Source organism: Amblyraja radiata, chromosome 1 (genome assembly GCF_010909765.2).
Source record: "Amblyraja radiata isolate CabotCenter1 chromosome 1, sAmbRad1.1.pri, whole genome shotgun sequence".
Classification (NCBI taxonomy): domain Eukaryota; kingdom Metazoa; phylum Chordata; class Chondrichthyes; order Rajiformes; family Rajidae; genus Amblyraja; species Amblyraja radiata.
In genome coordinates, this window is record NC_045956.1 from 34,280,071 (window position 1) to 34,296,093 (window position 16,023).

A 16,023-nucleotide genomic window follows, 5' to 3' on the forward strand; every position below is an offset into this window, starting at 1 on the left:
GATAGCACGCAAACAAAAGCTTTCCACTGTACCCCAGTAACCGTGACAACAATAAACTAAACTAAATGGGCACAGGGGAGGAAGGGGGTGGGGGTGGGAGAGAGAAAGGAGAGCGGGCTTGGGGGATGGGGGAGTGTTAGAGATTTCCTAAAATTAGAGAATTCAATGTACATACTGTTGGGTTGTAAGCTGCCCAAGCGGAATATGAGGTGTTAGACAATAGACAATAGGTGCAGGAGTAGGCCATTCGGCCCTTCGAGCCAGCAGCGCCATTCACTGAGATCATGGCTGATCATCCCCAATCAGTACTCTGTTCCTGCCTTCTCCCCATATCCCCCAACTCAGCTATCTTTAAGAACTCTATCTAGCTCTCTCTTGAAAGTATCCAGAGAACTGCCCTCTGAGGCAGAGAATTCCACAGACTCACAACGCGCTGGGTGAAAAAGTGTTTCCTCGTCTCCGTTCTAAATGGCTTACCCCTTATTCTTAAACTGCGGCCCCCTGATTCTGGACTCCCCCCAACATCTGGAACATGTTCCCTGCCTTCAACGTGTCCAAACCCTTGTTCCTCCAGTCTGCATGTAGCCTCACTCTGGCAATGGAGGAGGCCTATGACAGAAGGGTCCCAGGTTCGATCCTAACCACGGGTGTTGTCTGCGTGGAGTTTGCACGCTTTACTTTAATTTATTATTGTCACGTGTACTGAGATACAGTGAGAAGCCTTTGTTGTGTGCTAACCCGTCAGCAGAAAGACAATACATGATTACAATTGAGCTATCCACAGTGTTCAGATAGATAAAAGGTATAACGTTTAGTGCAAGGTAAAATCCCATTAAAGATAGTCCGGCGTTTCCAATGAGGTAGATGATAGAATAACTGTCTAGTTGCCGGATAACAGCTGGGAAGAAACTGTCCCTGAATTCTTCTCCCCATGGCCGCGGGGGTTTTCTCCGGGTGCTCCGGTTTCCTCCCACATCCCAAAGACGTGCAGGTTTGTGGGTTAATCGCCCCTCTGTAAATTACCCCCAGTGTGTAGGGAGTGGATGGGAAAGTGGGATAACATAGAACTAGTGTGAACGGGTGATCGATGGTTGATGTATTCCCCGCGTTTGACCGTGTTCCCCGTGTGCCAGTGTGAATGTGAGCCGTGTTTGACCGTGTTCCCCGTGTTTGACCGTGTTCCCCGTGTTTGACCGTGTTCCCCGTGTTTGACCGTGTTCCCCGTGTTTGACCGTGTTCCCCGTGTTTGACCGTGTTCCCCGTGTTTGACCGTGTTCCCCGTGTTTGACCGTGTTCCCCGTGTTTGACCGTGTTCCCCGTGTTTGACCGTGTTCCCCGTGTTTGACCGTGTTCCCCGTGTTTGACCGTGCTTGACCGTGTTCCCTGTGTTTGACCGTGTTCCCCGTGTTTGACCGTGTTCCCCGTGTTTGACCGTGTTCGACCGTGTTCCCTGTGTGCCGGTGATGAAAGTGAGCCGTGTTCCCCGTGTTCCCCGTGTTTGACCGTGTTCCCCGTGTTTGACCGTGTTCCCCGTGTTTGACCGTGTTCCCTGTGTGCCGGTGATGAAAGTGAGCCGTGTTCCCCGTGTTTGACCGTGTTCCCCGTGTTTGACCGTGTTCCCCGTGTTTGACCGTGTTCCCCGTGCTTGACCGTGTTCCCCGTGTTTGACCGTGTTCCCCGTGTTTGACCGTGTTCCCCATGCTTGACCGTGTTCCCCGTGTTTGACCGTGTTCCCCGTGTTTGACCGTGTTCCCCGTGTTTGACCGTGTTCCCCGTGTTTGACTGTGTTCCCCGTGCTTGACCGTGTTCCCCGTGTTTGACCGTGTTCTCCGTGTTTGACCGTGTTTGACCGTGTTTCCCGTGTTTGACCGTGTTCCCCGTGTTTGACCGTGTTCCCTGTGTGCCGGTGATGAATGTGAGCCGTGTTCCCCGGGTGCTGGTGATGAATGAGCCGTGTCTCGTGCCGGCAGACGCTGACCTTCAGTGACCTGACGTTTCAGAGGCTCCGAACGCGTCGAACCTACGTATCGTGCGGATGGACCGGACGGCCGGCTGTGTGACCGGCGGGGACGAGGTCTACCTCCTCTGTGACAAGGTGCAGAAAGGTGAGCACCCGCACCGTCAACCCTGGGGAACACAGCACTGGTGGGAACACAGTTCTGATGGGAACACAGCACTGGTGGGAACACAGTTCTGATGGGAACACAGCACTGGTGGGAACACAGCACTGGTGGGAACACAGTTCTGATGGGACTGCTCTCACCCCAACCACAGACTGTTTACCCTCCTACCATCCGGGAGGCGCTCAAGGTCTCTCCGTTGCCGGACCAGCAGGTCCAGGAACAGCTTCTTCCCTATGGCTGTTACATTACTCAACACTGTACCTCGGTGATTGCCAATCAGCCCCCCCCCCCGGACACTCCTTCCACCAGGAAAAAAAATAATAATTGCACTACTATGACTGAATGCAAGTAAATATATTTCCGTGCATTCTAGGGAGATACTAACTGCTTTTCGTTGTCTCTGTACTGTACACTGCACAATGACAATAAAGTTTGAATCTGAATCCGAATCTGAACACAGTACTGATGGGAACACAGTGCTGGTGGGGAACAGTGACTCCAGCTGCACAATGGTGGTCACTGGCAATCACTGCACAGTGCTGGTCTCTGCTGATATCACTGGTCACTGCGGATCAGTGGTGATGCTGATGGCAGCCTAGACTGTTATAGTACTTGATGCCGTTCAACCCCTCACCTCTGCCTGTGTGTGATCCATGTCCCTCCACCCCCAACGTGTGTAAAGGCATGAACCATTCTCTCCTGAGCCTTGTGTTGCACCGTTCATTCATTCATTCTCTCCACACAGATGACATCCAGGTTCGCTTCTATGAGGAGGATGAGAATGGAGGCATGTGGGAAGCGTTTGGGAACTTTGGCCCGACCGACGTGCATCGGCAGGTGGGTAGGTGGGGGTGGGGTGGTGTAAACCTACATCTGCACTTCCTTCCTGCACATTCTGTCTGCTCCACTGCACAATCTCCTTAAGGCATGCCTACGTTGAAGAAGTTCCCCATCTCTGTCTGACGAGGGTTCTGCAACACCCTCTCTCGCTGCCCCCCCCTCTGTGATTGCTCCTGCTCGTCAACCACGTTTTAACCCAAACTCAAGCTTCAAGTAAACCTTGCACACTTTCTCCCTCTCCCTCTCCCTCTCCCTCTCCCTCTCCCTCTCCCTCTCCCTCTCCCTCTCCTCTCCCTCTCCCTCTCCCTCTCCCTCTCCCTCTCCTCTCCCTCTCCCTCTCCCTCTCCCTCTCCTCTCCTCCCTCTCCCTCTCCCTCTCCCTCTCCCTCTTCCTCCCCTCTCCCTCTCCCTCTCCCTCTCCCTCTCCCTCTCCCTCTCCCCTCTCCCTCTCCCTCTCTCCCTCTCCCTCTCCCTCTCCCTCTCCTCTCCCTCTCCCTCTCCCTCTCCCTTCCCTCTCCTCCCTCTCCCTCCTCTCCCTCCCTCCCTCCTCCCTCTCTCCCTCTCTCCCTCTCTCCCTCTCTCCCTCTCTCCCTCTCTCCCTCTCTCCCTCCCTCTCTCCCTCTCCCTCCCTCTCTCTCTCTTTTCTATCCCTCCCTCTCTCTCTTTTCTATCCCTCCGTTATCACTGGTCCACAGCTAACAATGGACCAAAGATTATAGAGCAGAGCAAGATAGACCACTCCTCCCAAATCCAATGGACTGACGTGTAGTACGTAACGTCACGGCCGCCATTTGTTTATGCCAAACGCGGCATCTTTGGTAGCGGGGACGGACTCCACAGTTATACAATCTGCTCTTACATCAGGTCGCAGGGAAAAGCAAAGATACTAGAGGCTCCTCTAGTATCTTTGGGGGAAGAGGACGTTTCCTCCTGAGTTGATCCAGGACTGATTCTCGGTCCCCCTGATACCAGATGAAGGCGGCTGGCGGGAGAGCCTCAAGCGTCTGCCCGCGGTCGGCGTTCTCGAGGCAGCGGGCAATGCTCCTCTAGTATCTTTGGTGTAATCCGTTCCAAAGATTGATCCGCTCTATCATCTTTGGTGTAATCCGTGTTGTAGGGAACAGTGTTTTATATAGCATCCATCACTTCACATATTTAGTTAATATTATTGTAAATTTTATTAATATTATTGTGAATTGCAGCTCAATAAAATGGCGTCATGTCATACCCATGTCATACTACGCTTTTTTCGCAGAGTGGTGCATCTTGCTCTGCTCTATAATCTTTTTAATGGACCATAAGTCATAGGAGAAGAATTAGGCCATTCGGCCCATCGCGTCTACTCCGCCATTCTATCATGGCTGATCTATCTCTCCCTCTCAACCCCATTCTCCTGCCTTCTCCCCATAAACCCTGACACCCACTGAGACCATGTGGGCGCCTCCTTTCCTGAGTCATCGATACAGGCTCTGATTTGTTCTGGACCTTTCCATATCTCCAATTTCCCCATCCCTGACTACGCTGGGTTACTCCAGCACTCTGTGTCCATGTTCTCCAGAGATGCTGCCTGACTACGCTGAGTTACTCCAGTACTCTGTGTCTTTTAATGTAAACCAGCGGCTGCAGTTCCTTCTGTCTACAATAGCTTCTGGTCCAGAAAAGTGACTATTATTGCCGTGTCCTCTCTCCCACAGTTTGCCATCGTGTTTAAAACTCCAAAGTACCGGGATGTGGAGATTTCCAAACCCGCATCGGTCTTTGTCCAACTTCGCAGGAAGTCCGACTGTGAAACAAGTGAACCAAAGCCCTTCACATATTACCCACTGATCAGAGGTAACGCCCCACCCTCCCTCCCCCTCCTTTCTCTCCCTCCTTTCTCTCCCTCCTCCTCTCTCTCCCTCCTCCTCTCTCTCCCTCCTCCTCTCTCCCTCCTCCTCTCTCCCCCTCCTCTCTCCCCCTCCTCTCTCCCCCCACCTCTCTAACCCCCTCCTCTCTCCCCCCCTCTTCTCTCTCCCCCTCCTCTCCCTTCCCCTCCTCACTCTTCCCCTCCTCACTCTTCCCCTCCTCTCCCCTTCCCCTCCTCTCTCCCCCCCACCTCTCTCCCCCCCCTCTCTCTCTCCCCGCCCCTGCCTCTCTTTTTCCCCCCTCTCTCTTCCCCCTCTCTCTAACCCTCTCTCTCCTCCCTCTATCCCCCCTCTCTCGCTCCCCCCTCTCTCCCCCCCTCTCCTTCTCCCCTTCTTCCCCCCGTCTCTTCCCCTCATCTCTTCCCCTCTGCTCGTCCCCCTCTCTCTTCTTGCTGCCCCCCCTCTCTGTCTTCCCCTCCCTCATCTTTCCCCACCCCCCCCTCTGCGTTCACCCCGCCCCCACCTCTCTTCACGTCTTCCCCCACCCCTCGTCTTTCCCCCCCCTCTCCTCCCCGTCTCCACCACCCGCCTCCTTCCCCCCCTCTCTGCCCCCCCCCCGCTCTTGTCCCCCCCCCCCTCGCTGCCCACCCCCCTCTCTTAGTCTCCCCCCCCTCTTCTTCCCCCCCTCCTCTTCCCCCCCCCCTCTCTTCCACCCCCCTCATCTTCCCCTCTTCCCCCCCCCCTCTTTTCCCCCCCCTCTCTCTTCTTCGCCCCCCCCCCCTCTCCTCCCCCCCCCTCTTCTTCCCGCCCCCTTCTCTTTCCCCCCCCCTCTCTTCTGACTCTTTCCCCCCCCTCTCTTCCCCCCCCCTCTCTTCCCCCCCCTCCCTCGTCTTCCCCCCCCCCCTCTCTCCCACCCCCCCTCTCTCCCCCCACCCTGGCATTGTACCGATGGAGGAGCTAGACTGATTTGCTTCCCCCCCCCCTGCCTACAGACAAGGAGGAAGTGCAGAGGAAACGACTCAAGCTCTTGCCCAATTTCTCTGACCATTTTGGAGGTGGAGGTGGAGGTGGTGGAGGGGTTTATGGAGCCGGAGGAGGAGCAGCAGGGGGTGAGTACCCGTGAACGTGACCCTTAACGCAGACCTGAGCCAGGTAGGGCGTGGACAGTGTGAGACTGCAGCGCACCTTGTGTGGAATAGTCAGCCGTTGTTTGTACACACACCTGGACAACAGATGCGAGGCATCACCCTGAGGGTGTTTGTTCTTTACATTATGCCCGCTGCCTTGAATTACTGTTCATTCATTTTCGGTTCAATAAAAGGACAGGGCTTGCATGGTGGCACAGCGGTAGAATTGCTGCCTCGCAGTGCCAGGGACCCAGGTTCAATCCCAACTACCGGTGCTGTCCGTACAGAGTTTGTACGTTCCCCCCGTGACCACGTGGGTTTTCTCCTGGTGGTCCGGTTTCCTCCCACACTCGAAACACGTACATGTTTGCAGGTTAATTGCCTTTGGTAAAATTCTAAATTGTCCCTAGTGTGCAGGATAGTACGTATTCAGGGTGATCGCTGGTCGGCGCAGTCTCGGTGGGCTGAAGGGCCTGTTTCCATGCTGTATCATTAAACTAAACAGAAACTCAGGGTAATGTGTGTTGACATCATTCCTCAACATTCTGTCCAAATCATAAATTTCCGACGTGTCTTTGTTGTAAAGGGCTGGCACATGGCCCCATAATTCATCGAAGCAGAATTAGGCCAATCGGCCCATCAGGACACAAAACTGGAGTAACTCAGTGACTCAGGCAGCATCTCTGGAGAAAAGAAATAGGTGACGTTTCGGGTCTCGACCCTTCTTCAAACATTACTCAGTCTGAAGAAAGGTCGCAACCCGAAATGTCAACTATTCTTTTTCTCCAGAGATGTTGTCTGACCCACTGAGTTACTCCAGCACTCTGTGTCCATGTTCTCCAGAGATGCTGCCTGACCCACTGAGTTAATCCAGCACTCTGTGTCCATGTTCTCCAGAGATGCTGCCTGGCCTGTGAATTACTTCAGCACTCTGTATCTATCTTTGGTTTAAACTGGCATCTGCAGTTCCTTCCCACACAGACTCTGGATTGTCTTGGTTGTCCTCGGGACTTTGCGCCATGCTTTGTTTTTAACTATGTTGTGTTTTATATTGAATTAATTGTTTTTGTTATTTATCATATAATGTACTGCCTACTGAGTTTACAAAGTTGTAGTGCTGCTGCAAGTAAGAAGTTTGTTGTTCTGCTTTGGTAAATCATAACACATAGAGAAGAATTAGGCCGTTCGACCCATCAAATTTACTCTGCCATTCTATCTCTTCCTCCTAACCCCATTCTCCTGCCTTCTCCCCATAACCCCTGACACCTGTAGTAATCAAGAATCTGTCTGCCTCTGCCTTAAAAATATCTACTGACTTGGCCTCCACAGCCTTCTGTGGCAAAGAATTCCACAGATTCACCATCCTCTGACCAGGGGCGGAAATCCCGGGTGGGGGCAGGGGGGACACCCCCACCCACCCTGTTTTGAGAGGTGGGGGACGAACCCCCCATTTTTTGTAATCCGGATTTTAAAACCCGGTGAAACCTCTGCTTTCCGCGAGACAGTGGGGGTGGGACTGCTGATCGAGGGCGGAGATTGGGCAGGCAATGGGGGCGGGACATGATGACAGCGCGATCATTGGAGGAGGGATGTGTCGGTCAGAGGCGGAAGTAGAGGGGGGGGATTGACGATAGAGCGCGGTGATTGGAGGAGGGAGACGTGCCAAAACACTCTCAGCACAGACCTACACCTCATCCGCAGCCAGGATCGATCCCGGCTCTCCGGCGCTGTCCCGTCCCCACGCCCGGAGGTGGCCAGAGACGTCGGGTGTCAGACGGGCGCGGTGCCCCCAGGCCCACAGCCACCGCAGAGAAGCAGCGCTAAACCAAGACACAATACTCCCAATGCGGCCTAACCAGCGCCTTATAGAGCCTCAGCATTACATCCCTGTTTTTGTATGCTAGCCCTTTTGAAATGGTTGCACATGGTAGGCTTCTCTGGAAGGTAAGATCGCATGGGATACAAGGACAGATAGCTGAATGGATAGTAAATTGGCTCCATGGAAGGAAGCAGGTGATGATGGAAGGTTGCTTCTCAGACTGGATACCTGTGACTAGTGGTGTGCCTCAGGGTTCGGTGCTGTGCCCATTATTGTTTGTCATCTACATCAATGATTTGGATGAGAACATACAGGGCAAGATTAGCAAGTTTGATGATGATATAAAAGTTAGTTTTGCAGATAATGAAGGTTGCCGTGAAAAATTGCATCAGGATATTGATCGATTGGCCAGGTGGACGGATAAATGGTTGATGGAATTTAATACAGAGAAATATGAGGTGTTGCATTTTGGGAAGTCTAATATAGGCAGGACCTACACAGTAAATGGTAGGCCTCTGGGGAGTCATAGAGTGATACAGTGTGGAAACAGGCCCTAAGGCCCAACTTGCCCACACCGGACAACAATGTTCCAGCTACACTAGTCCCACGTGCCTGCGCTTGGTCCATATCCCTCCAAACCTGTCCTATCCATGTACCTTGTCTAAATGTTTCTTTAATGATGGGATAGTCCCTTCCACAACTACCTCCTCTGGCAGCTTGTTCCATACACCCACCACCCTTTGTGTGAAAAAGTTACCCCTCAGATTCCTATTAAATCTTTTCCCCTTCACCTTGACCCTACCTTCTTTGGTCCTCGATTCCCCTACTCTAGGCAAAAGACTCTACCATCTACGCATCTACCCGAATTATTCCTCTCATGATTTTGTATAAGATCTCCCCTCATCCTCCAGCGCTCCATGGAATAGAGAACCAGCCTACTCAACCTCTCCCTATAGCTCACACCCTCTAGTCCTGGCAACATCCTCATAAATCTTTTTTGAACCCTTTCAAGCTTGACAATATCTTTCCTATAACATGGTGCCCAGAACTGAACACAATATTCTAAATGCGGTCTCACCAACGTCTTATACAACTGCAACATGACCTCCCAACTTCTATACTCAATACTCTGACTGATGAAGGCCAAAGTGCCAAAAGCCTTTTTGACCACCTTATCTACCTGCGACTCGACCTTCAAGGAACCATGCACCTGTACTCCTAGATCCCTCTGCTCTACAACACTACCCAGAGGCCTACCGTTTACTGTGTAGGTCCTGCCCTTGTTCGACATCCCAAAATGCAACACCTCACACTTCTCTGTATTAAATTCCATCAACCATTCCTCCGCCCACCTGGCCAATCGATCCAAATCCTGCTGCAATCGTTCACAACCATCTTCACTCTCTGCAAAACCACAAACTTTTGTATCATCAGCAAACTTGCTAATCTTGCCCTGTATGTTCTCATCCAAATCATTGATGTAGATGACAAACAGTAACGGGCCCAGTACTGAACCCTGAGGCACACCACTGGTCACAGGCCTCCATTCTGAGAAGCAACCTTCCACCATCATCCTCTGCTTCCTTCCATGGAGCCAATTTGTTATCCATTCAGCTATCTCTCCTTGGATCCCATGTGATCTAACCTTCCAGAGCAGCCTATCATGCGGAACCTTGTCGAACGCCTTACTAAAGTCCATGTACACAACATCTACAGCTCTGTCCTCATCAACCTTTTTGGTCACGTCTTCAAAAAACCATGCTGACTATACCTAATCAGCCCTTGCCCGTCTAAATGCATGTATATCCTATCCCTCAGAATACTCTCCAATTACTTACCAACTACAGATGTTAAGCTCACCGTCTTGTAGTTCCCAGCATTTTCCCTGCAGCCCTTCTTGAAAAGAGGCACAACATTTGTCACCCTCCAGTCTTCCGGTACCTCTCCTGTATTTAAGGACGACTCGTAAATTTCAACCAGGGCCCCTGCAATTTCCTCTCTAGTTTCCTGCAATGTCTTCGGATATATCAGATCAGGCCCTGGAAATTTGTCTACCTTCACACGACAGTACCTTCAGTACTTCCTCGACGGTAACCCTGACTACTCTCAAGACACTTCCAGTGACTGCCCCTAGTTCCTCCATCCTACTGTCTTTCTCCTCAGTAAATACAGAGGAGAAATACTCATTGAGGACTTTGCTCATCTCCTGTGGCTCCACACAGAGGTGACCGCTTTAATTCCTGAGAGGACCCTTTTCCCCTTATGTATTTATAAAATCTCTTGGGATTGTCCCTAATGCTACACGCCAGAGCTATCTCCTGGCCCCTTTTTGCCCTTCTGATCTTTTTTAGTTTACTCCTTAGTTCCCGAAACTCCTCCAGGGATGCACTTGATCCCAGCTGCCTATACCTGTCCCATGCATCCTTCTTGTTTTTGACCAATGTCTCAATTTCCCTCGTCAGCCAAGCATCCTTACGTTTGCCTGCTTTGCCCTTCACTTTAACGGGGACGTACATATCCTGAGCTTTCGTCAGCACTCTTTTTAAAACATCCCACTTGGCCGATGTTCCTTTCCCTTCAAATAACCTGCTCCAGTCAACCTGAGCGAGACCTTCTGTGGAGTGTTGTAGAGCAGAGGGATCTAGGAGTGCAGGTGCATCATTTCTTGAAGGTGGAGTCGCAGGTAGATAGGGTGGACTTAAAGGCATTTGGCAAAATTGGCCTTCATCAGTCAGAGTAGACGTTGGGAGGTCATGTTGCAGTTGTATAAGACGTTGGTGAGGCTGCATTTAGAGTATTGTGTACAGTTCTGGGCACCATGTTAAAGGAAAGATATTGTAAGGCTGGAAAGGGTACAGAGAAGATTTACGAGGGTGTTGCCCAGACTAGAGATTCTGAGCTATACGGTGAGGTTAATTAGGCTGGGTCTCTATTCCTTGGAGTGCAGGAGGATAAGGAGGTGTATAAAATCATGAGATCCGATAGATGCTAGACAGAGTCTCTTGCCCAGAGTAGGTGAATCGAGGACCTGAGGACATAGGTTTACGGTGAAGGGGAAAAGATTTAATACGAACCTGAGTGGGTGTATGGAACAAGCTGCCAGAGGAGGTAGTTGAGGCAGGTACTATCCCAATGTTTAAGAAACAATAGACAGGTACATGTACAGGACAGGTTTGGAGGGATATGGATCAAATGTGGGTAGGTGGAACTAGTCTAGATGGGACATGTTGGCCGGTGTGGGCAACATGGGCCGAAGGGCCTGTTTATGCACTGTGTCACTCGATGAGTCTAAATAAATGGTAGTATCGCGTTTGCCTCCCTTACCACCAATTTGATTTGCAAATTGACTTTTTTGGAATCTCCCAAGTCCCTTTGGACCTGCGATTTCTGGATTCAAAAGTCCAGCGAGTCCCATTGTCCAAGTTCAGCAGCTGGACTGATGTTTCTGCCACCGTGGACAGTTTCTGCTCTCCCCTCACTGACCAGCTGGTAGGCTGAAGGTGGGAGCATTTTGGTGGTGTGGACCTGTGTCGTCAGGTGTGGACTGACAACCAGAGGACATAGATTTAAGGTGAGGTGCGAAATGTTGAATTGGAACCTGAAAGGGTAGCTTTTTCGCATAGTGTACCGAACGAGCTGCCAGAGGAGGTACAGGTAGTTGACAACATTTTGAATTTTTATTTTTAGATTTCAAAACTAAACTACTCAGAATGAAAAATATACAAATATATTAAAAATTGTAAAAACACCTGATGCATTCTCTGTACATTCAATAGTGTCTTACGCATACAACATAGAACAGTACAGCACAAGTTTGTCCAACCTCTAATACCCTCTGGATGCCCTCTAATCCAGGCATCATTCAGGTAAACCTCCTCTGCAACCTCTCCAAAGCCTCCACACATTCCTGTAATGGGGGTGACCAGAACTGCACACAATACATAGATATAGAAATGTAGAAAATATGTGCAGGAGTAGTCTATTCAGCCCTTCGAGCCAGCACCGCCATTCAATATGATCATGGCTGATCATCCAGAATCAGTACCCCGTTCCGGCTTTTTCCCCGTATCCCTTGATTCCGTTAGCCCTAAGAGATAAATCTAACTCTCTTGAAAACATCCAGTGAATTGGCCTCCACTGCCTTTTGTGGCAGAGAATTCCACAGATTCACAACTCTCTGGGAGAAAAGGTTTTTCCTCATCTCAGCCTTAAATGGCCTAATCTTAAACTGTGACCCCTCGTTCTGGACTCCCCCGACACCAGGAACATTTTTCCTGCATCTCGCATGTCCAATCCTCTAAGAATTTTTAAATGTTTCTGTAAATTCCACTCTCATCCTTCTAAATTCCAGTGAATATAAGCCCATTTGACCCATTCTTTCATGATATGTCAGTCCTGTCATCCCGGGAATTAACCTGGTGAACCTTCGCTGCACTACCTCAATAGCAATAATGTCCTTCCTCAAATTAGAAGTCAGGTCAAGTCACTTTTATTTCTATAGCACATTTAAAAAACAACTCTCGTTGACCAAAGTGCTTTACATTGGTGGAGGTACTAACGTTATACAACAGTGGTTCATAGATTAAGTACATACATAAATACATATGTATAGCCCTCCCTCAGAGGACGTCAAGAAAAGCTTGAGAGTAAAGATGAGTTTTAAGTCTCGACTTAAAAGAGTCGACGGAGGGGGCAATTCTGATGGGAAGAGGGATGCTGTTCCACAGTTTAGGAGCTGCAACCGCAAAGGCGCGGTCGCCCCTGAGCTTATGCCTAGATGTTCAGTAACCCCAAGTCGGCCGATCTGAGGGACCTGGAGATGGTGTGATGGGTAAGCAGACTTTTGATGTAGGTGGGGGAAAGCCCGTTAAGGGCTTTGTAAACATAAAGAAGGATCTTGAAATTTATTCGGAACCGCACAGGGAGAGAGGCCAGAATCGGGGTGATGTGGTCCCTTTTTCGGGTGCCCGTCAGGAGTCTCGCTGCGGCGTTTTGGACTAGTTGCAGGCGGGACAGGGAAGATTGGCTGATGCCAGTGTAAAGGGAGTTACAGTAATCGAGGCGGGAGGAGATAAATGTGTGGATGATCTTTTCGAGGTCGTCAAACTGGAGGAATTGTTTTATTTTAGCTATCTTCCAAAGCTGGAAGAAACTAGCTTTTACCACGGCATTGACTTGTTTGTCAAATTTCAACGCTGAGTCAAATATTACGCCAAGGTTTTTGACGTGAGGTTTGAATAATGGGGTAAGGCTTCCAAGGAGCCTAATAGCTCTGTCCCATGGTATGAGTTCATTCCAAGAACTCTCCCGAGTTTAAATAAAATCAAACTCGTGGTAAGCACGGAGAAGAACGTAGCGGGTACGTCGGAGCTCAGGGACGTCTCTTAGCGGCTCGTAACTATGTAACACTAACGGCAGGTACTCGGGAAGACTTGCTAACGGCAGGTAAGCACGGGAAGACTCGTGAAGATTTTTCAACATGTTGAAAAATGTCCACGAGAGCCCCGATTACCGACGAGTGGCCATTACCATAAATCTCCAAGTTCGAATCAGGGCAAACTCGGGAGAGCTCTTGGAATGAACTCGTACCGTGGGACAGGACTTTTAGAAGACCAAGAAGCCTTAGAAGACCAAAACTGCAGACAATACTCCAGGTGTGGTCTCACCAGGGCCCAGTACAACTGCAGTAGGACCTCCTTGCTCCTAAACTCAAATCCTCTCGCAATGAAGGCCAACATGCTATTAGCTTTCTTCACTGCCTGCTGTACCTGCATGCTTATTTTCAGTGACTGATGTAGAAGCACACCCAGGTCTCGTTGCACCTCCCCTTCTCCTAATCTCACTAAATCTCGTTGCACTGACGTGCAATGACAATAAAAGATATATTATTATTATTATTATAATCTGCCTTCCAGTTCTTGCCTCCAAAGTGGATAACCTTACATTTATCCACATTATACTGCATCTGCCATGCATCTGCCCACTCACCCAACCTATCCAAGTCACCCTGCAGCTTTATAGCATCCTCCTCGCAGCTCACACAGCCACCCAGCTTTGTGTCATCCGCAAACTTAGAGATGTTACATTTAATTCCCTCGTCTAAATCGTTAATATATATTGTAAACAACAGGGTCCCAGCACCGAGCCTTGCGGCACCCCACTAGTCACTGCCTGCCATTCTGAAAAGGACACGTTAATTCCTACTCTTTGCTTCCTGGCTGCCATCCAGTTCTCTATCCATGTCAATACCCTACCCCCAATACCACGTTCTCTCATTTTTCACACTAATCTCTTGTGTGGGACCTTGTCATAGACTTTTTGAAAGTCCAGATACACCGCATCCATTGGCACTCCCTTATACATTCTACTTGTTATATCTTCAAAAAATTCCAGAAGATTAGTCAAGCGTGATTTCCCCTTCATAAATCCATGCTGACTTTGACCGATCCTGTCACTGCTTTCCAAATGTGCTGCTATTATGTCTTTAACAATCAACTCCAACATCTTCCCCATTGGCTGGTGTAAGGCTAACTGGCCTATAATTCCCCGTTTTCTCTCCCTCCTTTCTTAAAAAGTGGAGTTACATTGGCTACCCTCCAATCCACTGATCCGGAGTCGAGAGAACATTGGTAAATGATCACCAATGCATTCACGGTTTCCAGGGCCACCTCCTTGAGTACTCTGGGATGCAGACCATCAGGCCCTGGGGATTTATCTGTCTTCAGTCCCAGCAGTTTACGTAACACCATTTCCTGACTAATGTAGATTCCCTTCAGTTCCTCCCTCCCACTAGATCCTCGGTCCCCTAGTATTTCTGGGAGATTGTTTGTGTCTTCCTTAGTGAAGACAGAACCAAAGTACTCGTTTAACTGGTCCGCCATTTCCTTGTTTCCCATTATAAATTCACCTGTTTCTGACTCATTTCTTCTTCACATATCTAAAGAAGCTTCTAGAATCAGTTTTTATATTCCCCGCAGGCTTTCTTTCATGCTCTATTTTTCCCTTCTTAATTAACCCCTTTGTCCTCCTCTGTTGAGTTCTAACTTTCTCCCAGTCCTCCAGTTTGCCGCTTCTTCTGGCCAATGTAAATGCCTCTTCCTTCGATTTAACACTATCCTTGATTTCCCTCGTTGGCCACGGTTGAGCCGCATTCCCCGTTTTATATTTTCGCCAGACAGGGATGAACAATTTTTGGAGTTCATCCATGCAGTCTTTAAATCTTTCCCATTGCATTTCCGCCGTCAACCCTTTAAGTATAAGTTGCTCGTCTATCCTAGCCAATTCCCGTCTCATACCTTCTGACTCTTATACCTCTTATGACTCTTAAAGCAAGCATACCATCCGCTTTCTTTACCACCCTACCTACTTGTGACCTGTGAACCTTCAGTGAGCTATGAACTTGGAGTCCAAGATCCCTCTGAGCATCAATGCGATTGGGTCTTGCCATTAACGGTATACTCTCCCCTTACGTTCCACCTCCCGCAGTGCAACACCTCGCACTTGCTCGGGTTAAACTCCATCTGCCATTTCTCTGCCCATTTCTGCAGTTGATCTATATCCCCTGTGTCTTATAACCATATAACCATATAACAATTACAGCACGGAAACAGGCCATCTCGACCCCTCTAGTCCGTGCCGAACACATAATCTCCCCTAGTCCCATATACCTGCGCTCAGACCATAACCCTCCATTCCTTTCCCATCCATATAACTATCCAATTTATTTTTAAATGATAAAAACGAACCTGCCTCCACCACCTTCACTGGAAGCTCATTCCACACAGCTACCACTCTCTGAGTAAAGAAGTTCCCCCTCATGTTACCCCTAAACTTCAGTCCCTTAATTCTCAAGTCATGTCCCCTTGTTTGAATCTTCCCTACTCTCAGTGGGAAAAGCTTTTCCACGTCAACTCTGTCTATCCCTCTCATCATTTTAAAAACCTCTATCAAGTCCCCCCTTAACCTTCTGCGCTCCAAAGAATAAAGCCCTAAAGCCCTCACAATCTCCTCCAATTGTGGTATCACCAGCAAACGTACAGACCAACCCATCCACATTTACATCCAAGTCATTTATATACAGTACATCACAAACAGCACAGGTCCCAGCACAGATCCTTGCGGAACTCCACTGGTCACAGGCCTCCAGACAGCATATCTACCTTCCAGCACAACCCTCTGTCTTCTATGTGTAAGCCGCTTTTGAATCCATTCGACCAAATCATGTTCATACTCATGTTCATAAGTTCTAGGAGCAGAATTAGACCATTCGGC

General features: G+C 49.6%; 1 protein-coding gene across 4 annotated transcripts in view; it reads left to right on the forward strand.

The window, feature by feature from the left end:
* Positions 1-16,023, forward strand: part of nfkb1 (nuclear factor kappa B subunit 1) — a 116,311-nt gene that overhangs the window by 38,855 nt on the left and 61,433 nt on the right. For all 4 annotated transcript variants that reach the window (XM_033020362.1, XM_033020369.1, XM_033020353.1 and 1 more), the window contains exons 9-12: positions 2,001-2,105; positions 2,869-2,960; positions 4,657-4,795; positions 5,799-5,915. In XM_033020362.1, the coding sequence (XP_032876253.1) occupies positions 2,001-2,105; positions 2,869-2,960; positions 4,657-4,795; positions 5,799-5,915 (453 nt within the window). The remainder of the gene's footprint in view (positions 1-2,000; positions 2,106-2,868; positions 2,961-4,656; positions 4,796-5,798; positions 5,916-16,023) is intronic.